Source organism: Pecten maximus, chromosome 2 (assembly GCF_902652985.1).
Source record: "Pecten maximus chromosome 2, xPecMax1.1, whole genome shotgun sequence".
In the NCBI taxonomy this organism is placed as follows: domain Eukaryota; kingdom Metazoa; phylum Mollusca; class Bivalvia; order Pectinida; family Pectinidae; genus Pecten; species Pecten maximus.
Genome location: NC_047016.1, coordinates 3,426,412 through 3,452,311, shown reverse-complemented (window position 1 = coordinate 3,452,311; position 25,900 = coordinate 3,426,412). Strand labels below are relative to the sequence as shown.

The 25,900-nt window shown below is 33.2% G+C and overlaps 1 protein-coding gene across 1 annotated transcript in view; it reads left to right on the top strand.

Annotated features, from left to right (window-relative positions):
- Positions 1–25,900, top strand: part of LOC117345186 — a 66,834-nt gene that overhangs the window by 12,365 nt on the left and 28,569 nt on the right. The window contains exons 7-10 of the mRNA XM_033908194.1: positions 1,799–1,894; positions 2,736–2,786; positions 8,497–8,581; positions 16,995–17,054. Of these exons, the coding sequence (XP_033764085.1) occupies positions 1,799–1,894; positions 2,736–2,786; positions 8,497–8,581; positions 16,995–17,054 (292 nt within the window). The remainder of the gene's footprint in view (positions 1–1,798; positions 1,895–2,735; positions 2,787–8,496; positions 8,582–16,994; positions 17,055–25,900) is intronic.

Below are 25,900 nucleotides of genomic sequence, written 5' to 3'. Positions count from 1 at the left end.
ATAATTGATAAACCAATGATTTGTTATTTCTGGTTAATAATCATCATTTTGAGCATATCCTCTTTATCGTGATAGACAGCAAGACCACTCCCCCCACACATGAATCGTTATATACAGCTATATATATTTTAAATGCCTTTCAATCATGCTTTTCTCTATCTCAAATAAAATAAATAACCATGGTGTAAATCCCCTCTCCACCTAAAAAACAATGCATACCTATTGACAGTGTTCAATTTACTTAAAAACAATTTATCGTCTAATGCATCCAGAAAAAAATATTAAAAAAAAAACAATTATATTCGTCACTATTTTGGACCACGGCGATTGTTTTTACTGCATCTGTCATGTAGAATGTCAACTTGTCTCTGGAGATTTGCTATTTCCATATTGTGAATGTCATCTTTCTCTTTTATGTCCTGCAACATATACTCTTAGTTTGAAAATCTCACGTTCTAGTTCTTTATTGACTTTGAGTCTTCCGACTCATCAGTATCATATACATGTACATACATTGTAATATACAAATTTTACATAACACGTAGATACGAAAAATACTGGAGAGTGTGATTTTAATAATCACGTAGATAAAGGTGCTAGCTATAATGTTGGTCGTACATCATAAATATTTAATACAAATGTTGTAAAATGGTAATATGTATGTCAGTATAGATCTAGTTAATAGTTTTAGCATTTAGTAATTAAATAGAGGTTACACAACGAGTGGTTGTTGGGTATGGAATTTATTTCACACGAGTAAGTTATTTTTTAAAAGTTACAAAAGACACGAGCTTTAGCGAGTGTTTCTTGAAACTTTTAAAAAATAACTCACGAGTGTGAAATAAATTCCATATCCAACAATTTCGAGTCGTGTGACGACCTGTTTCTACCACAATAATATCGGCTTGAATCAAAGGGAAACGTGGCCAAGTATTATTTCGCGTATGCAAATAAAGTGTACCGGTGACGTCCGGGACCCGGTGATGTGACGTCATTAGATTATTGATGACGTCAATAACATTTGCAGCTTGGGTCAAAGTTCACCGTGTTAGCCAATCGAAATGCGTACAGAGTTTATACCACGTGTGGTATAAACAGATTGTTAATCAACAGCTGTAATGATTAACTTATGGTCTGAGAGTTGAATAACACAGGGTATTTGTGGTAGAAAATGTATTTCACGTCATATCCTCTGTGAAATAACACAACGTGGCAAACAGGCCGAACATCAGATAGAAATGGACTCGAACTTTTTGGACATTTTATACAAATATGAAATTATATTACGGGAAGAGATCCACTTAAATAAAGGTACAATATACATATTCCTTATCATATGTAATTATAGAGGTACAATATACATATTCCTTATCATATGTAATTATAGAGGTACAATATACATATTCCTCAACCCTTACCATACAAAACTATAAAGGTACAATGTACATATTCCTCAACCCTTATCATATATAAGATATCTTATATAATTTGGTAAAATACTGGATCAACATTGCTCCGCGGATGCATAACAACATGGCTTGCCATAGATACAGACCACATGTGGTGTCGGGAGTGGTGGACCTCTAGTGAGTTTTACAGACCACATGTGGTGTCGGGAGTGGTGGACCTGTAGTGAGTTTTACAGACCACATGTGGTGTTTTATTTACTGGTCCTGCTACTGTCCTTAATATAGAATTTGGGTAAAAATTTTACCATGGTGTATGAACGTTATGTAGCAATTTTCTAGTTTATTTCGTAAATAACTTTGTGATGTCAACTTTTACTTTCCATCCCCAGATACTTACAGATAGATTCGTGGTGGTACTACAAAGGCTTGATGGACGGTGTCAAAAACTGGTCGTACAGACCGGAAATATTTCCAAGGGGCATCAAGTAAGATTCCGTGAATACTCAGTCTCATTTTATAATTCTGTTAATGTTTCGTTGACAGCTTATGTTGGATCCACCCTGTGCTATATACTACCGTGTCTGTACCTTCATAGTTAATACTGACTTTTATTTTATGTTTGAGTGATAAATTGATCCCCGAGGGATCTTGGCGCTAACCATTGAATTATCTTTATCAGTGCTATGAAGGATTGGGAACCTATATATGCAGATCGGAGAGCAAAATTCTGAAATCTTTTACCTGTCAAAATCCAAAATTGTCGTTTGGCAGTCATTTGGTTTCCCCAGACATACATGTGAAGTTCGAGAAATATCCCTTTAGCACATTATCGGAAAAATAAAATGGTCAACAGGCGACCACCTTGGATTTTGACAATGGAAGCTTTCTTATGCTATCTATTGAAAAGCTGAACGGGCATATCTAGGAACCATGGGTTATTTATAAGAGAAGTTTCAGAAATTTCCCTAAGTAATTTAATAAAAAATCTTCAAATGTTAAAATCAAAGATGAACGACTGTCGGTCATTTTGTTTTCCCAATGAGAGTCAAAATTTAATAAACCCAAGTAGGAACCAATTAGGAAATCTACATGTGAAATTAAAAAATATCCCTCTCAGGGCATAATGATAACAAGGATTGTTTACGGACCGAAGACGGACGGATCAACGATGAATGGATAAAAATCCAACAAAACCTAACTGCAAATAAAAGAATTATCTCATACATTAAAATGTTCATGTTTTCGCAAAGTTTCCTAAACTCGCCTTGAATGAAACCTGAAATGTTAACGTGATAGTGAACTGGGCATGTTTACTTTGATTTACAGATTCCTATCGGAGACAACAGGATGGCCAATAGCAGCTCACAACAGATATTGGTGAGTAGTTTTATACATAGTATTCCCGGGGAGGACACAGGATACCTATTTCTCGACATGGGATACCTGTGTATGGACATGGGACACCTGTGGATCGACATGGGATACCTGTGTATGGACATGGGACACCTGTGTATGGACATGGGATACCTGTGTATGGACATGGGATACCTGTGTATGGACATGGGACACCTGTGTATGGACATGGGATACCTGTGTATGGACATGGGGTATACCTGTGTATGGACATGGGATACCTGTGTATGGACATGGGATACCTGTGTATGGACATGGGATACCTGTGTATGGACATGGAACACCTGTGGATAGACATGGGATACCTGTGTACGGACATGGGATACCTGTGGATAGACATGGGATACCTGTGTACGGACATGGGATACCTGTGGATAGACATGGGATACCTGTGTATGGACATGGGACACCTGTGGATAGACATGGGATACCTGTGTACGGACATGGGATACCTGTGGATAGACATGGGATACCTGTGTACGGACATGGGGTATACCTGTGTATGGACATGGGATACCTGTGTATCGACATGGGATACCTGTGTATGGACATGGGATACCTGTGGATCGACATGGGATACCTGTGGATAGACATGGGATACCTGTGTACGGACATGGGATACCTGTGGATAGACATGGGATACCTGTGTATGGACATGGGATACCTGTGTACGGACATGGGGTATACCTGTGTATGGACATGGGACACCTGTGTATGGACATGGGATACCTGTGTATGGACATGGGATACCTGTGTATGGACATGGGATACCTGTGGATCGACATGGGATACCTGTGGATCGACATGGGATACCTGTGGATAGACATGGGATACCTGTGTACGGACATGGGATACCTGTGGATAGACATGGGATACCTGTGTATGGACATGGGGTATACCTGTGGATAGACATGGGATACCTGTGTATGGACATGGGATACCTGTGGATAGACATGGGATACCTGTGTATGGACATGGGATACCTGTGGATCGACATGGGATACCTGTGAATCGACATGGGATACCTGTGTATGGACATGGGACACCTGTGGATAGACATGGGATACCTGTGTATGGACATGGGACACCTGTGGATAGACATGGGATACCTGTGTATGGACATGGGATACCTGGGGAAGTAACTTGGGAATGTGTGTATTTTCTGAGGTTAAGGATTGAGGGGAAAACGGGGTCTGATACCTTATGTTCAGTGGAGTCCAGGAATAAGGTGTATGTTGTATGTAAATATTTTTTTAGTGAAGCCCAGGAATAAGGTGTATGTTGTATGTAAATATTATTTTAGTGAAGCCCAGGAATAAGGTATGTGTTATGTAAATCTGTTTAGTTGAGCCCAGGAATAAGCAAGACTATAGAAGAACCGCGTCGGTAATTGTGCTAAACAAGAAGTTAAATATACCTGTTAGGTTTTCGTTATAGGAGTATTTTTTATTGTTTCCGGGGAAATTTCAACAGGCACATTTCTTAGGTTGAAATATAGAATGTTTATGTAGGTATAACAGGTCGGTAATGGACACTTGTATTTCCGTTTTTATGTTGGTGTTTTACTGTTGAAGGTCTGCTGGTCATACAACTTGCGTCCACAAGCAGTTAATAATATAAACTTTTATTTTCTTTTTATTCATCTGTTGTATATTTATTTAAATTACCATAGTAAATAGTAAATCAAGGAACACGTATACTCTAAATAGCTTAGAATCCGCGATTACCTTATTTTGTGATTTTACCATTCAGACATATTCGTGAATAAATGATTTCGCGATTGGTGATTGAGAAATGGCGATAAATTCGCCAATGTTGAACTGTTTGATTCACGGACTCCGCTAAACTCATATATCGGTAATTAATAGCTTGGCCGCCATAATCGCGAAGGATTTGAACTGGATGTTGACCCTCTTCGTGCATTAACGCGAAAACAAATCCTATGCAAAATATAAGTGAATTACAATATGTCGTATATACTGCAATAATATGGATAGAGAAGTTCTGATACAGTAACCAAACACAGGATTGGATGATTTTTAATTCCTCCAGTATTGCAAGGTCTCACTGCACCTACAAAGAAGGACCTTATATCCCAAGTTCCTTCAGGTTTTTTTTAAAAGAAATATCGGTTTTACTCTGACTTTTTGTACTCCCAAACATAATGTTGATGGCATTTACCTAAGATGTTATTTAATTTTACTAGGTACATAAACACGTGGAGTACACGCGACATTCTAATTTCACGCCTTCTCGGCGTTTTATGGGCGTGTTTGGGGTATACAGAACAGCCACTATATCTTTCTTAATTGTTTGTAATGTGGCCCCATTAACCATGTTTAAACGACATTTCTTTACGATCTTGTATGTTCTGTTTCCTCGTGTGAGTTAAGTTATTGCTTACGATTCCACTCAAAATCTCTATAAAAAAGTAAATTCTGAATTGATATTTGGAATCAATTTCATCGATTTTAAAAATGTTGTTAAAATAATAATGACGGTTTTTATGTTATATATATTAGTTAAAGTTAATAAAAATGACGGTTTTTATGTTATAAGTACTAATTAAAGTAAATAATCATGACGGTATTTATGTTATAGATACTATAAAGTAAATAATAATGACGTTTTTATGTTATAGATACTAAAATAAATAAATAATAATGACGTTTTTATGTTATCAATACTAACTAAAGTAAATAATAATGACGGGTTTTATGTTATCAATACTAAATAAAGTAAATAATAATGACGGGTTTTATGTTATAATTACAAACTAAAGTAAATAATAATGACGTTTTTATGTTATAGATACTAAAATAAATAAATAATAATGACGTTTATATGTTATAAATACTAACTAAAGTAAATAATAATGACGTTTTGTATGTTATAGATACTAAATCAAGTAAATAATAATGACGTTTTTATGTTATAAAAACTAACCAAAGTAAATAATAATGACGGGTTTTATGTTATAAATACTAAATAAAGTAAATAATAATGACGTTTTTATGTTATAGATACTAAAATAAATAAATAATAATGACGTTTTGTATGTTATAGATACTAAATAAAGTAAGTAATCATGACGGTATTTATGTTATAGATACTAAAATAAATAAATAATAATGACGTTTTGTATGTTATAGATACTAAATAAAGTAAATAATAATGACGTTTTTATGTTATAGATACTAAAATAAATAAATAATAATGACGTTTTGTATGTTATAGATACTAAATAAAGTAAATAATAATGACGTTTTTATGTGATAAATACTAACCAAAGTAAATAATAATGACGTTTTGTATGTTATAGATAATAAATAAAGTAAATAATAATGACGGGTTTTATGTTATAGATACTAAATAAAGTAAGTAATCATGACGGTATTTATGTTATAGATACTAAAATAAATAAATAATAATGACGTTTTGTATGTTATAGATACTAAATAAAGTAAATAATAATGACGTTTTTATGTTATAGATACTAAAATAAATAAATAATAATGACGTTTTGTATGTTATAGATACTAAATAAAGTAAATAATAATGACGTTTTTATGTTATAAATACTAACCAAAGTAAATAATAATGACGTTTTGTATGTTATAGATAATAAATAAAGTAAATAATAATGACGGGTTTTATGTTATAAATACTAAATAAAGTAAGTAATCATGACGGTATTTATGTTATAGATACTAAAATAAATAAATAATAATGACGTTTTGTATGTTATAGATAATAAATAAAGTAAATAATAATGACGGGTTTTATGTTATAGATACTAAATAAAGTAAGTAATCATGACGGTATTTATGTTATAGATACTATAAAGTAAATAGAAATGACAGTTTTTATGTTATAGACACTAACTAAAGTAAATAATAATGACGTTTTTATGTTATAGACACTAACTAAAGTAAATAATAATGACGGTTTTTATGTTATAAATACTCAGTAAAGTAAATAATAATGACGGTTTTTATGTTATAAATACTCAGTAAAGTAAATAATAATGACAGTTTTTATGTTATAAATACTAATCAAAGTAAATAATAATGACGGTTTTTATGTTATAAATACTCAGTAAAGTAAATAATAATGACGGTTTTTATGTTATAAATACTCAGTAAAGTAAATAATAATGACAGTTTTTATGTTATAGACACTAACTAAAGTAAATAATAATGACGGTTTTTATGTCATAGATACTATAAGTAAATAATAATGACGGTTTTTATGTTATAGACACTAACTATAGAAAATAATAATGACGGTTTTTATAATAGGGATGATTCAGAGACCTTGGTATCTGTAATTTTTCCGTTTTTGGTTTTGATTCGGAGAGTGACAGGTGTTAAATGTGTGTGATGAATATCGATCTCGATTTCATTTCATTCCAAGCGTGGTTCTGTCGTCTTTTCACGAATTCAAATCTTCACAATACGCCAATTTGAAGTCATAGAAAAAGAAACAAAACGAATTTTAATTAAATACCAACGGACTTGTGACTTGGAGTATGTAACAGAGGTGTAGGCGATATTCCCTGTTACATTGTAATAGACCTACTTCATCTGACGATAATTTAGAACATGCTATGCGATACCACTCCACGTTACCATACGGACTAAATTTTCATTTGAGTTTCACTTTTATGGACCCGAGGGAAATTCCCTCCAACGTTAATTTGATACATCAACGTAACACTCCGCAGTCAGATCGTCGACAAGACATCCACTAACAATGTTAGTTGTATCCAACATAATACCAGGAACTCGACCCCATGTCAGGTCTATATGTGAACATGGAAACAAACACCGAGAGCGGTAAACTCCTCGTCCACAGATAGATGGCACGGAAAAAGCGTATCCCCTCACTTCCTTTCTAAAACAGTGTAGGTTGGATAAGAAGTATGAATTGTACTTGCTGCTCCCATTGCATGAAGGCGACTAAATTTCGGATTTTATCTTTTCTGCTCTTTCGTAACTTTCTTCTTCACGCCGAATATCTCCCTTGACAATGCCCCACTTTTGGTCTGTAGTTGAGCGTTTGCCTCTGTTAGGAAGGCTTTTGGTTCTGTCCCCTAGCCGATACATACTAGAGTCCTTAAAATTGCTACTCCTGCTTAGCGCTCAGCATTTTTGGAATGGGACGACTGGTTTACACGTTGTCGGTATAATGTGACTGGATGGTGTGTCCTGATTGGTGTCTTCGGTAGATATTCCTCGCGTTATTGATGCCTCATGACGTCATCAGTATGTGTGCCTTCCCTTCCTACACGATATGTTCCTCTTGTGATTGATGTATTGCCTCATGACGTCACCAGTTTGTGTATAACATGTCCTTCCTACACGATATATTCCTTTTGTGATTGATGTATTGCCTCGTGACGTCACCAGTTTGTGTATAACATGTAATTCCTTCATAAGATATTCCTTTTGTGATGGATGTATGGACATTGCTATGTCTGTTGCTTTCTTAGTTAAGCTTCTATTGTTGTATTAGCTTTGTAGTTAAACATAATGGAAATACGTAGGTATTAGTTGATTAATATATACATTTTGTATAACATTTTTATTCGGAATATTATCCAATGAGAAGTCGCAATGTTGAATGTCGCCCTATTAACTGTTTTTATTTCACCTTTACTGTTCGTCCTTAGGTCCCCGGACAATATTTACGACAAATCCAATGGCGGGAATTACAATTTTGTCAAAGAGACATTACTGTCCATTCCCGATGATCAGGTAAGTACACATAACACCAGTTACCTTTAGTTAGACATTAGTAATACACTTCATCAATGTTCCACAAAACATAATTTAAACTGGTTGACGGTAAAAAAAATAGAAAAATGATTTTCTCTTTGGTATGAGATACGCCAATAGGTGGCGCTTCCGGTATTTGCACATACAAGTAGGCTTTAGTATAAAATTTGTATGTGTCATTCAGGCGAAACATGTGACACGTTTTTATTTTATTTCATATTTCTCTATTAATGAGATAAAATGTTTAAGTGAGGAATTTATATAATTTGTGCGAAATGTGTAGTTTTGTGTCATTGTTTTTGATTATCATAATGTTTTTGAATAAATATATCGGCCAGTACCTATATCGCTGTGAAATATTAGTCAGTACCTATATCGCTGTGAAATATCAGTCAGTACCTATATCGCTGTGAAATATCAGCCAGTACCTATATCGCTGTGAAATATCGGCCAGTACCTATATCGCTGTGAAATATCGGCCAATACCTATATCGCTGTGAAATATCGGTCAGTACCTTTATCTACGGAAGTAACACTGTTAATTTGGCATCCAAAAAAATGAAGAAAAAATTAGATTCTTTATATGATGTTGGCATGAAGCCTTCAGGAATGCTACCAACCTCAGCCAAATGTATTTGGGAACGTGTTATATTACCTGCTGCATTGTACTCATGTGAAACATGGAATAACTTATCCCCAAAACTCAGTGAAACACTAGAAATAACACAAAGATATTTCGTGAGGTTTATTCTAGAGTTTCATTCAACTTCCCCAGTAGACGCTACAGTTTCTTCACTTGGACTCTGGTCAGTCCAGGGGAAAATAGATAAAAACAAAATGTTATTTTTCGAAAGATTAAGTAATGCCAAATATGACTATACCCACAAGAAAAATTTTAATTACCTTCTTGGATGTATTATTAATGGACATACAGATTGTTCAAATTCAATTACTTTTAATCTGATGAATATTGTTATCAAATATCAGCTTATTTTTTTTATAGAACAATTTATCAAAGATGGATTCTTTCCATCAAAACTGCCATGGAAAAATATTGTTAATAATGCTATCTTTAAGCATGAGGAAGAGACGTGGAAAAACAAAGTTTAAAATAGATTAGACCTTGAACGATTTTGTTTAATTCATACAGAGTTAAAAGAACATCGTCTTATTGCACTGCTGTCAAATCATACCGATCTAAGAAAACAATTAACATATCTTCTTAAACTTGGATGTACGGCTATTACACCAGGCGTCTGTCGTCTATGTGGAATGGCTTCTGCTGATATTATAAAACATTTAATGATGAACTGTTGGAAACTACTTGAAGAAAGAAACGCAATTTTTTACATGATAGTTGACATTCTACCTGTCACTGAATCAGTTCAACTTTTTAATCAAAATGATAATGAAATACTGGCTTTTTTACTTGGCGGATTAAATGATGTAACACAAAGTATAAATTGTGAAGATTGGCGCAATATTATGTTAAATATTGCAAAAATGATAGAGCCGATGAGGATGAAAATGAGGAAAAATGTTCAAACTTGTAAATATACCTTCAATTAACTTGAAAAAATAACTATGAAAGAGGTCATGTAATTGTATATTATATGATTTAACTACTTTTCTATGGACATGTTTTTGTATTAGTCACGTGATGCATATATCATTTGTATATATTTTTTGTGTTGTATAGTGTTTGAATGAAAAATTAATCTTCATGTAATTGGAGGAAATAAAGATTATTCATTCATTCATTCATTATCGCTGTGAAATATCAGCCAGTACCTATATCGCTGTGAAATATCGGCCAGTACCTATATCGCTGTGAAATATCGGCCAGTACCTATATCACTGTGAAATATCAGTCAGTACCTATATCGCTGTGAAATATCAGCCAGTACCTATATCGCTGTGAAATATCCGCCAGTACCAATATCGCTGTGAAATATAAGCCAGTACCTATATTGCTGTGAAATATAAGTCAGTACCTATATCGCTGTGAAATATCAGTCAGTACCTATATCGCTGTGAAATATCAGTCAGTACCTATATCGCTGTGAAATATCCGCCAGTACCTATATCGCTGTGAAATATCCGCCAGTACCTATATCGCTGTGAAATATAAGTCAGTACCTATATCGCTGTGAAATATCAGCCAGTACCTATATCGCTGTGAAATATCCACCAGTACCTATATCGCTGTGAAATATTAGTCAGTACCTATATCGCTGTGAAATATCGGCCAGTACCTATATCGCTGTGAAATATCGGTCAGTACCTATATCGCTGTGAAATATCGGCCAGTACCTATATCGCTGTGAAATATCGGTCAGTACCTATATCGCTGTGAAATATCGGCCTGTACCTAAATCGCTGTGAAATATCAGTCAGTACCTATATCTCTGTGCAATATCGGCCAGTACCTATATCGCTGTGAAATATAAGCCAGTACCTATATTGCTGTGAAATATCAGTCAGTACCTATATCGCTGTGAAATATCCGCCAGTACCTATATCGCTGTGAAATATCCGCCAGTACCAATATCGCTGTGAAATATAAGCCAGTACCTATATTGCTGTGAAATATCAGTCAGTACCTATATCGCTGTGAAATATCAGTCAGTACCTATATCGCTGTGAAATATCGGCCAGTACCTATATCGCTGTGAAATATAAGCCAGTACCTATATTGCTGTGAAATATCGGCCAGTACCTATATTGCTGTGAAATATCAGTCAGTACCTATATCGCTGTGAAATATCCGCCAGTACCTATATCGCTGTGAAATATCAGTCAGTACCTATATCGCTGTGAAATATCGGCCAGTACCTATATCGCTGTGAAATATCGGCCAGTACCTATATCGCTGTGAAATATCAGTCAGTACCTATATCGCTGTGAAATATCAGCGAGTACTTATATCGCTGTGAAATATCAGTCAGTACCTATATCGCTGTGAAATATCAGCCAGTACCTATATCGCTGTGAAATATCGGTCAGTACCTATATCGCTGTGAAATATCAGTCAGTACCTATATCGCTGTGAAATATCGGCCAGTACCTATATCGCTGTGAAATATAAGTCAGTACCTATATCACTATAACATACAGTTGTATCATTTGTGTTATCCTTATCATTATGTAGAAGATAATTATCTCCACATCGTAGTCATACAAAGACATTAGTATATATAATAAACTTCAGTTATGTTACCTTCCACTCAGTATATTCAAGTTTGCAATGAAAATATGATAGTTTTATGATGCAACCAATGTGATATTTAAGAGTGTGACGTTTCGATGACTTCACTGTCACCTTCATTAGACTAATGACCAATGTGAAGCGTACTAACACTGACATATGTCCGAGATGGTAATATATTCGATCGACTGTTTAGGATGTTTCGTTTCTATCATGATCTGTTATTCTCAAGTTCGAAAATAGTGTGACGAAATGGTAAACATGAAATAAAATCATTACCAATTCGAAGAAAATGCTCCAGAATATCCGATCTAAGTTTGGACAAGTTGGTATCAAAGATGTACGAAAGCTCGAGGGACATGAAGTGAAGTTAGCGAGACACAATAACCGTCTGTTGTTTACGCCACGTGCTTCAAGTCATAATATTAGAAGCCTAATTAATACCATCGCTGCCCGAAAGATCATTAGTAAAGTGAAGAAAGATCTGTTGAGGGAAAGAATATGCGTTATTAACAACAAACACTCTTCACCTCTACACTTACCGAGCGGTTATCGAGTGATATATTCGATGATATTAACACGCATATGAAGCGCATAAGTAAAAAAGCGTTCAACACGACTAAAGAACGCGACTTGAAGAAGTTGAAACATATGACAGAGCGATCGAGGCTGACTTATAACACAAATGGAGAACTGCGTGAAACCATGTTTTATACGTGGTTTATAACATCTCTAACAAACGGCTTACAGATAACAACAAAACTCTACTAGCGAAGGATTAGAACTATGCCATCGTCCCAGACAAAATTCCAGTTTATGATTCCGTTAAAGCCACAGAACAGGCGATTAAGAAATTGAGCTACGCCGAGACTGATCAGCGGAGATCACAAGTGACTGGTGTCTTAAAATCTACGAAACTACGTATACCAGCAGACATCATATCAAAGGAAGAACGATTTGACAATTAAGCAAGGACAAATCAATCGTGATTTTTTTTTATTCAATTTTTTGTTGTCACATTCAAAATATACATTATGTATACTATATATTGATAGTAATAGTAATAGTAAAGGGCCACTGTATGTCTGTTACTATATCTCAAAAAACCGTGATCGTGATTTTACCAGCAGACAAGAGCAAAGCCACAGTTGTTATGGACACTGACGAATACGAGAACAAAGCCACAGTTGTTATGGACACTGACGAATACGAGAACAAAGCCACAGTTGTTTCGGACACTGACGAATACGAGAACAAAGCCACAGTTGTTATGGACACTGACGAATACGAGAACAAAGCCACAGTTGTTATGGACACTGACGAATACGAGAACAAAGCCACAGTTGTTATGGACACTGACGAATACGAGAACAAAGCCACAGTTGTTATGGACACTGACGAATACGAGAACAAAGCCACAGTTGTTTCGGACACTGACGAATACGAGAACAAAGCCACAGTTGTTTCGGACACTGACGAATACGAGAACAAAGCCACAGTTGCTATGGACACTGACGAATACGAGAACAAAGCCACAGTTGTTATGGACACTGACGAATACGAGAACAAAGCCACAGTTGTTATGGACACTGACGAATACGAGAACAAAGTTGTCGCTGTGTTTGGCGACACCAAAACATGAACAACTCAAGAACATCCCTACACAGGGATTCAAACGACGACTAGTAGATATCTTATCTTAACTCAAACAAGAAAATAAGATCACTGAATTACAATATAGACACCCGTATCCCACTGCAGAAAATGCCCAAAGAATGCACTGCACATCCAAGATCCATAAAGAAGGAAACCCTCTACTTCCCATGGTGGACTATACTGGTTCCATTGGTTACGATGTATCCTAGTCACTCACATTTTAAGGACCACTTGTAGGGACATCAGAACAGCATGTCAGAAACTCGAACTTGCTGAAAGTATGTAACCAGTACTCATCCGAAGAAATCGGGAATTTATTTAAGACAAAGTAGTATATCTTTTCACTGGCACACCCACTGACTTGGAATAATTAAAAGCCGTCTGGAGCAAGACCGGTCATGACGAAAGAATATCAGTCTCCATATCCAAGACATCATGGATTTGCTAGAATTTCTGCTCACAACATATTTCTTTTCCGAGATACCATCAATCAGCAGCGGTTTGGTACAGCCATGGGCAGTCCAGTGTCTCCAACATATATACGGAACACATAGAAAAGAGGCTATAGCCATCTCTCCCCCCCCCCCCCCCCCCACACACACCCCCCGCCCCCACCCATGGAATTCAAACCTATATGTTGATGACATATCGGAAGTAGTCAACAAGGGTTCATAGAAGGATTTGACTGCACAAATAAACACCGTAACATCAAGTTCACATGTGAAGAAGATAAAGATGGCACTATACCATTCCTCGACGCACTCCTGGTTAAGAAAGATAGCGGTATTGACGGTATTACCCCTTACACCGAACTTTGCTCAACAGATGTGAAACTATTATCACACAATATGATAAAGACAAGAAACAAGAGCAAATTCACATCTAAAGCGCTGTGAAAAGATATGGTCACCCCGACTGGGCAATCCAGAAAGATAAGAACAAAGCTGAGGGAAAGCAGAGAAATCACCAGGAGGCGGAACACCAAAGAAAAAAAGAAAACGAAAGGACGAGTAGTTATTCCTTACATCAAAGGCCTGTCAGAAACCATCGTGGTCATGGAATTGCTCCAGCCATGAAAACTCACATGACTCCGAAATATCCTGGTCCACTAAAAGGATAAAACATCTTAAGCGTCGCCGAGTTTATACACGAAATAGGAAACAAAAACTGCTGCGCATCATATATTGGAGAAAAGGGAGAAAAGAGAAAAAGAAGATACGGGGTCCGACTTATCGAACATCAGAAAGACGCGGAATCCCAAGAAGGAAAAAATCAACAGTTCAGAGGTGAAACAATTTCAATCCCAGTTAAAAAAATCGACACTTGCAGACCATTCTGTGCAGCAATATCACAATTGAATGGGACAATTTAAAAAAAGGTAACAGGAAAAAACCTATCCAGGCAATTCGTCAGGAAGGCCATCTGGATACACCGCAGCAGTCCAGTACTAAACAGGGACGAGGGGTTACACAGATTCGCATATCTATGACCAAACATTAAACAAAGCTTAGCCGATTCGACTTAAGTACATCATACCATCTTGTACACTGCTTTGATTCTACTGAATTTTATTTTTACTATCTCCTCACTCTATTTTCGAACTTGGTGTTAATAGGAGCATGATAGAGACGAAACATCCTAAACAGCTGATCGAGTCTATGTTAGTGCCAGTACGCGACGAAACATCCTAAACAGCAGATCGAGTCTATGTTAGTGCCAGTACGCGACGAAACATCCTAAACAGCAGATCGAGTCTATGTTAGTGTCAGTACGCGACGAAACATCCTAAACAGCTGATCGAGTCTATGTTAGTGCCAGTACGCGACGAAACATCCTAAACAGCTGATCGAGTCTATGTTAGTGCCAGTACGCGACGAAACATCCTAAACAGCTGATCGAGTCTATGTTAGTGCCAGTACGCGACGAAACATCCTAAACAGCTGATCGAGTCTATGTTAGTGCCAGTACGCGACGAAACATCCTAAACAGCAGATCGAGTCTATGTTAGTGCCATTACGCGACGAAACATCCTAAACAGCAGATCGAGTCTATGTTAGTGCCATTACGCGACGAAACATCCTAAACAGCAGATCGAGTCTATGTTAGTGCCATTACGCGACGAAACATCCTAAACAGCAGATCGAGTCTATGTTAGTGCCAGTACGCGACGAAACATCCTAAACAGCAGATCGAGTCTATGTTAGTGCCATTACGCGACGAAACATCCTAAACAGCTGATCGAGTCTATGTTAGTGCCAGTACGCGACGAAACATCCTAAACAGCAGATCGAGTCTATGTTAGTGCCATTACGCGACGAAACATCCTAAACAGCTGATCGAGTCTATGTTAGTACCAGTACGCGACGAAACATCCTAAACAGCTGATCGAGTCTATGTTAGTACCAGTACGCGACGAAACATCCTAAACAGCTGATCGAGTCTATGTTAGTGCCAGTACGCGACGAAACATCCTAAACAGCAGATCGAGTCTATGTTAGTGCCAGTACGCGACGAAACATCCTAAACAGCAGATCGAGTCTATGTTAGTGCCAGTACGCGACGAAACATCCTAAACAGCTGATCGAGTCTATGTTAGTGCCAGTACGCGACGAAACATCCTAAACAGCAGATCGAGTCTATGTTAGTGCCAGTACGCGACGAAACATCCTAAACAGCAGATCGAGTCTATGTTAGTGCCAGTACGCGACGAAACATCCTAAACAGCTGATCGAGTCTATGTTAGTGCCAGTACGCGACGAAACATCCTAAACAGCTGATCGAGTCTATGTTAGTGCCAGTACGCGACGATACATCCTAAACAGCTGATCGAGTCTATGTTAGTGCCAGTACGCGACGAAACATCCTAAACAGCTGATCGACTCTATGTTAGTGCCAGTACGCGACGAAACATCCTAAACAGCAGATCGAGTCTATGTTAGTACCAGTACGCGACGAAACATCCTAAACAGCTGATCGAGTCTATGTTAGTGCCAGTACGCGACGATACGGTGAATAGCCTGTTAAAGGTGACAGTGTAGTCATCGAAAAGTCACTCTCTTAAATATGAAATTGGTTGTGTTATGTAACTTCTATATACACTGATAAACAAAGGAAAACCTTTGCTACAGCAATTAAAACGTGTACAAAAATCTAATAAGATTATAAAAGCTCTCGTCAAACAATGTACTTTAGGATTTCCCCTAAATGTATCTCCGGGAAACAATCACATTCGGTAGAACAATAAGGCATTATCATTCTTGATTACGGGGATATGTTACAACATTAACGGTACACACATGTCCACTAAACCTACACATCACTCTATATAATGTAATTTGGTATAGTTCTATTTCCTTAAGGGAGCGATTATAACATTAGCGAGCCTGTCTATAAAGTTCATACAATTGTGGCGTGGAATTAAGGAGGGTCACAAAAGTACAAAACATACTGAAAGTAACAACGATTAAAGTCTTCAAATATTACCACACAGAGTTGGCAATTTAATCAAGTTGTTTGTTTGTCTTTCAGAAATTTTGGAATGATTTCCTGTTAAATGCCAAGCAATGGGGCCTGAAAATGTATGAACAGGTAAGTGACCTTTTATTCGGCATTTCAACAACAGATAAAAAATGATTCCAATCAACTTCGTGATACTTTACTCAAAATACACATTCCTATATAAAAATCAGCCATTGATATAACCGAATTAATATATAGAGGTTACACAACGAGTGGTTGTTGGATATGGAATTTATTTCACACGAGTAAGTTATTTTTTAAAAGTTACAAAAGACACGAGCTTTTGAATTTATTTCACACGAGTAAGTTATTTTTTAAAAGTTACAAAAGACACGAGCTAAGCTAAAGCTCGTGTCTTTTGTAACTTTTAAAAAATAACTTACTCGTGTGAAATAAATTCCATATCCACTCGTTGTGTAACCTCTATATATATCACTGAATTAACATATCAGACATACATTACACTGAATTAACATATCAGACATACATTACACCGAATTAACATATCAGACATACATATCACTGAATTAACATATCTGACATACATATCACTGAATTAACATATCAGACAAACATATCACTGAATCAACATATCATACATACATATCACTGAATTAACATATCAGACATACATATCACTGAATTAACATATCAGACATACATATCACTGAATTAACATATCAGACATACATATCACTGAATTAACAGATCACACATACATATCACTGAATTAACATATCAGACATACATATCACTGAATTAACATATCAGACATATATATCACTGAATTAACATATCTGACATACATATCACTGAATTAACATATCTGACATACATATCACTGAATTAACATATCAGACATATATATCACTGAATTAACATATCTGACATACATATCACTGAATTAACATATCTGACATACATATCACTGAATTAACATATCAGACATACATATCACTGAATTAACATATCAGACATACATATCACTGAATTAACATATCAGACATACATATCACTGAATTAACATATCAGACATACATATCACTGAATTAACATATCAGACATACTATATCACTGAATTAACATATCTGACATACATATCACTGAATTAACATATCAGACATACATATCACTGAATTAACATATCAGACATACATATCACTGAATTAACATATCAGACATACATATCACTGAATTAACATATCTGACATACATATCACTGAATTAACATATCAGACATACATATCACTGAATTAACATATCAGACATACATATCACTGAATTAACATATCTGACATACATATCACTGAATTAACATATCGACATACATATCACTGAATTAACATATCAGACATACATATCACTGAATTAACATATCAGACATACATATCACTGAATTAACATATCAGACATACATATCACTGAATTAACATATCTGACATATATATCACTGAATTAACATATCTGACATACATATCACTGAATTAACATATCTGACATACATTATCACTGAATTAACATATCAGACATACATATCACTGAATTAACATATCTGACATACATATCACTGAATTAACATATCAGACATACATATCACTGAATTAACATATCTGACATATATATCACTGAATTAACATATCTGACATATATATCACTGAATTAACATATCTGACATACATATCACTGAATTAACATATCTGACATATATATCACTGAATTAACATATCAGACATATATATCACTGAATTAACATATCTGACATATATATCACTGAATTAACATATCTGACATACATATCACTGAATTAACATATCAGACATACATATCACTGAATTAACATATCAGACATACATATCACTGAATTAACATATCAGACATACATATCACTGAATTAACATATCAGACATATATATCACTGAATTAACATATCAGACATACATTACACTGAATTAACAGATCTGACATACATATCACTGAATTAACATATCTGACATATATATCACTGAATTAACATATCTGACATACATATCTCTGAATTAACATATCAGACATATATATCACTGAATTAACATATCTGACATATATATCACCGAATTAACAGATCTGACATACATATCACTGAATTAACATATCTGACATACATATCACTGAATTAACATATCAGACATACATATCACCGAATTAACATATCAGACATACATATCACTGAATTAACATATCTGACATATATATCACTGAATTAACATATCAGACATACATATCACTGAATTAACATATCTGACATACATATCACTGAATTAACATATCAGACATACATATCACTGAATTAACATATCAGATATACATATCACTGAATTAACATATCAGACATACATATCACTGAGTTAACATATCAGACATATATATCACTGAATTAACATATCTGACATACATATCACTGAATTAACATATCAGACATACATTACACTGAATTAACATATCAGACATACATATCACTGAATTAACATATCAGACATACATATCACTGAATTAACATATCTGACATACATATCACTGAATTAACATATCAGACATACATATCACTGAATTAACATATCAGACATACATATCACTGAATTAAAATATCAGATATATATATCACTGAATTAACATATCTGACATACATATCACTGATTTTAACATATCAGACATACATATCACTGAATTAACATATAAGATATACATATCACTGAATTAACATATCAGACATACATATCACTGAATTAACATATAAGATATACATATCACTGAATTAACATATCAGACATACATTACACTGAATTAACATATCTGACATACATATCACTGAATTAACATATCTGACATACATATCACTGATTTTAACATATCAGACATACATATCACTGAATTAACATATCAGACATACATATCACTGAATTAACATATCAGACATACATATCACTGAATTAACATATCTGACATACATATCACTGAATTAACATATCAGACATACATATCACTGAATTAACATATCAGACATATATATCACTGAATTAACATATCTGACATACATATCACTGAATTAACATATCTGACATACATTACACTGAATTAACATATCAGACATATATATCACTGAATTAACATATCAGACATACATATCACTGAATTAACATATCTGACATACATATCACTGAATTAACATATCAGACATATATATCACTGAATTAACATATCAGACATACATATCACTGAATTAACATATCTGACATACATATCACTGAATTAACATATCAGACATACATATCACTGAATTAACATATCTGACATACATATCACTGAATTAACATATCAGACATACATATCACTGAATTAACATATCAGACATACATATCACTGAATTAACATATCTGACATATATATCACTGAATTAACATATCTGACATATATATCACTGAATTAACATATCTGACATATATATCACTGAATTAACATATCTGACATATATATCACTGAATTAACATATCTGACATATATATCACTGAATTAACATATCTGACATACATATCACTGAATTAACATATCTGACATATATATCACTGAATTAACATATCTGACATATATATCACTGAATTAACATATCTGACATATATATCACTGAATTAACATATCTGACATACATATCACTGAATTAACATATCTGACATACATATCACTGAATTAACATATCAGACATACATATCACTGAATTAACATATCAGACATACATATCACTGAATTAACATATCAGACATATATATCACTGAATTAACATATCAGACATACATTACACTGAATTAACAGATCTGACATACATATCACTGAATTAACATATCTGACATATATATCACTGAATTAACATATCTGACATACATATCTCTGAATTAACATATCAGACATATATATCACTGAATTAACATATCTGACATATATATCACCGAATTAACAGATCTGACATACATATCACTGAATTAACATATCTGACATACATATCACTGAATTAACATATCAGACATACATATCACCGAATTAACATATCAGACATACATATCACTGAATTAACATATCTGACATATATATCACTGAATTAACATATCAGACATACATATCACTGAATTAACATATCTGACATACATATCACTGAATTAACATATCAGACATACATATCACTGAATTAACATATCAGACATACATATCACTGAATTAACATATCAGACATACATATCACTGAATTAAAATATCAGACATACATATCACTGAATTAACATATCACACATACATATCACTGAATTAACATATCAGACATACATATCACTGAATTAATATATCAGACATACATATCACTGAATTAAAATATCAGACATACATATCACTGAATTAACATATCAGACATACATATCACTGAATTAACATATCAGACATACATATCACTGAATTAACATATCAGACATACATATCACTGAATTAACATATCAGACATATATATCACTGAATTAACATATCTGACATACATATCACTGAATTAACATATCTGACATACATATCACTGAATTAACATATCACAAATACTTATCACTGAATTAACATATCAGACATACATATCACTGAATTAACATATCAGACATACATATCACTGAATTAAAATATCAGACATACATATCACTGAATTAACATATCAGACATACATATCACTGAATTAACATATCAGACATACATATCACTGAATTAACATATCTGACATATATATCACTGAATTAACATATCTGACATACATATCACTGAATTAACATATCAGACATACATATCACTGAATTAACATATCAGACATACATTACACTGAATTAACATATCAGACATATATATCACTATATTAACATATCTGACATACATATCACTGAATTAACATATCTGACATACATATCACTGAATTAACATATCAGACATATATATCACTGAATTAACATATCTGACATATATATCACTGAATTAACATATCTGACATACATTACACTGAATTAACATATTTGACATACATATCACTGAATTAACATATCAGACATACATTACACTGAATTAACATATCAGACATACATATCACTGAATTAACATATCAGACATACATTACACTGAATTAACATATCATACATACATATCACTGAATTAACATATCAGACATACATATCACTGAATTAACATATCTGACATACATATCACTGAATTAACATATCAGACATACATATCAGACATATATATCACTGAATTAACATATCAGACATACATATCACTGAATTAACATATCAAACATACATATCACTGAATTAACATATAAGACATACATATCACTGAATTAACATATCAGACATACATATCACTGAATTAACATATCTGACATACATATCACTGAATTAACATATCTGACATACATATCACTGAATTAACATATCTGACATACATATCACTGAATTAACATATCAGACATACATATCACTGACTTAACATATCAGACATACATATCACTGAATTAACATATCTGACATACATATCACTGAATTAACATATCTGACATACATATCACTGAATTAACATATCTGACATACATATCACTGAATTAACATATCTGACATACATATCACTGAATTAACATATCTGACATACATATCACTGAATTAACATATCAGACATACATATCACTGAATTAACATATCTGACATACATATCACTGAATTAACATATCAGACATACATATCACTGAATTAACATATCTGACATACATATCACTGAATTAACATATCAGACATACATTACACTGAATTAACATATCTGACATACATATCACTGAATTAACATATCAGACATATATATCACTGAATTAACATATAAGACATACATATCACTGAATTAACATATCAGACATACATATCACTGAATTAACCGATCTGACATACATATCACTGAATTAACAGATCTGACATACATAACACTGAATTAACATATCTGACATATATATCACTGAATTAACATATCAGACATACATATCACTGAATTAACATATCAGACATACATATCACTGAATTAACATATAAGACATATATATCACTGAATTAACATATCAGACATACATATCACTGAATTAACATATCAGACATACATATCACTGAATTAACATATCAGACATACATATCACTGAATTAACATATCTGACATACATATCACTGAATTAACATATCATACATACATATCACTGAATTAACATATCAGACATATATATCACTGAATTAACATATCAGACATACATATCACTGAATTAACATATCTGACATACATATCACTGAATTAACAGATCACACATATATATCACTGAATTAACATATCTGACATATATATCACTGAATTAACATATCAGACATACATATCACTGAATTAACATATCTGACATACATATCACTGAATTAACAGATCACACATATATATCACTGAATTAACATATCTGACATATATATCACTGAATTAACATATCAGACATACATATCACTGAATTAACATATCAGACATACATATCACTGAATTAACATATCAGACATATATATCACTGAATTAACATATCAGACATATATATCACTGAATTAACATATCATACATACATATCACTGAATTAACATATAAGATATATATATCACTGAATTAACATATCAGACATACATATCACTGAATTAACATATCAGACATATACATCACTGAATTAACATATCAGACATACATATCACCGAATTAACATATCATACATACATATCACTGAATTAACATATCAGACATATATATCACTGAATTAACATATCAGACATACATATCACTGAATTAACATATCAGACATATATATCACTGAATTAACATATCTGACATACATATCACTGAATTAACATATCTGACATACATATCACTGAATTAACATATCAGACATATATATCACTGAATTAACATATCTGACATACATATCACTGAATTAACATATCTGACATACATATCACTGAATTAACATATCAGACATACATATCACTGAATTAACATATCAGATATACATATAACTGAATTAACATATCAGACATACATATCACTGAGTTAACATATCAGACATATATATCACTGAATTAACATATCTGACATACATATCACTGAATTAATATATCAGACATACATTACACTGAATTAACATATCAGACATACATATCACTGAATTAACATATCAGACATACATATCACTGAATTAACATATCTGACATACATATCACTGAATTAACATATCAGACATACATATCACTGAATTAACATATCAGACATACATATCACTGAATTAAAATATCAGATATATATATCACTGAATTAACATATCTGACATACATATCACTGATTTTAACATATCAGACATACATATCACTGAATTAACATATAAGATATACATATCACTGAATTAACATATCAGACATACATATCACTGAATTAACATATAAGATATACATATCACTGAATTAACATATCAGACATACATTACACTGAATTAACATATCTGACATACATATCACTGAATTAACATATCTGACATACATATCACTGATTTTAACATATCAGACATACATATCACTGAATTAACATATCAGACATACATATCACTGAATTAACATATCAGACATACATATCACTGAATTAACATATCTGACATACATATCACTGAATTAACATATCAGACATACATATCAATGAATTAACATATCAGACATATATATCACTGAATTAACATATCTGACATACATATCACTGAATTAACATATCTGACATACATTACACTGAATTAACATATCAGACATATATATCACTGAATTAACATATCAGACATACATATCACTGAATTAACATATCTGACATACATATCACTGAATTAACATATCAGACATACATATCACTGAATTAACATATCTGACATACATATCACTGAATTAACATATCAGACATACATATCACTGAATTAACATATCAGACATACATATCACTGAATTAACATATCTGACATATATATCACTGAATTAACATATCTGACATATATATCACTGAATTAACATATCTGACATATATATCACTGAATTAACATATCAGACATACATATCACTGAATTAACATATCAGACATACATATCACTGAATTAACATATCAGACATATATATCACTGAATTAACATATCTGACATATATATCACTGAATTAACATATCTGACATATATATCACTGAATTAACATATCTGACATACATATCACTGAATTAACATATCTGACATATATATCACTGAATTAACATATCAGACATATATATCACTGAATTAACATATCTGACATATATATCACTGAATTAACATATCTGACATACATATCACTGAATTAACATATCTGACATACATATCACTGAATTAACATATCAGACATACATATCACTGAATTAACATATCAGACATACAATTCACTGAATTAACATATCAGACATATATATCACTGAATTAACATATCAGACATACATTACACTGAATTAACAGATCTGACATACATATCACTGAATTAACATATCTGACATATATATCACTGAATTAACATATCTGACATACATATCTCTGAATTAACATATCAGACATATATATCACTGAATTAACATATCTGACATATATATCACCGAATTAACAGATCTGACATACATATCACTGAATTAACATATCTGACATACATATCACTGAATTAACATATCAGACATACATATCACCGAATTAACATATCAGACATACATATCACTGAATTAACATATCTGACATATATATCACTGAATTAACATATCAGACATAC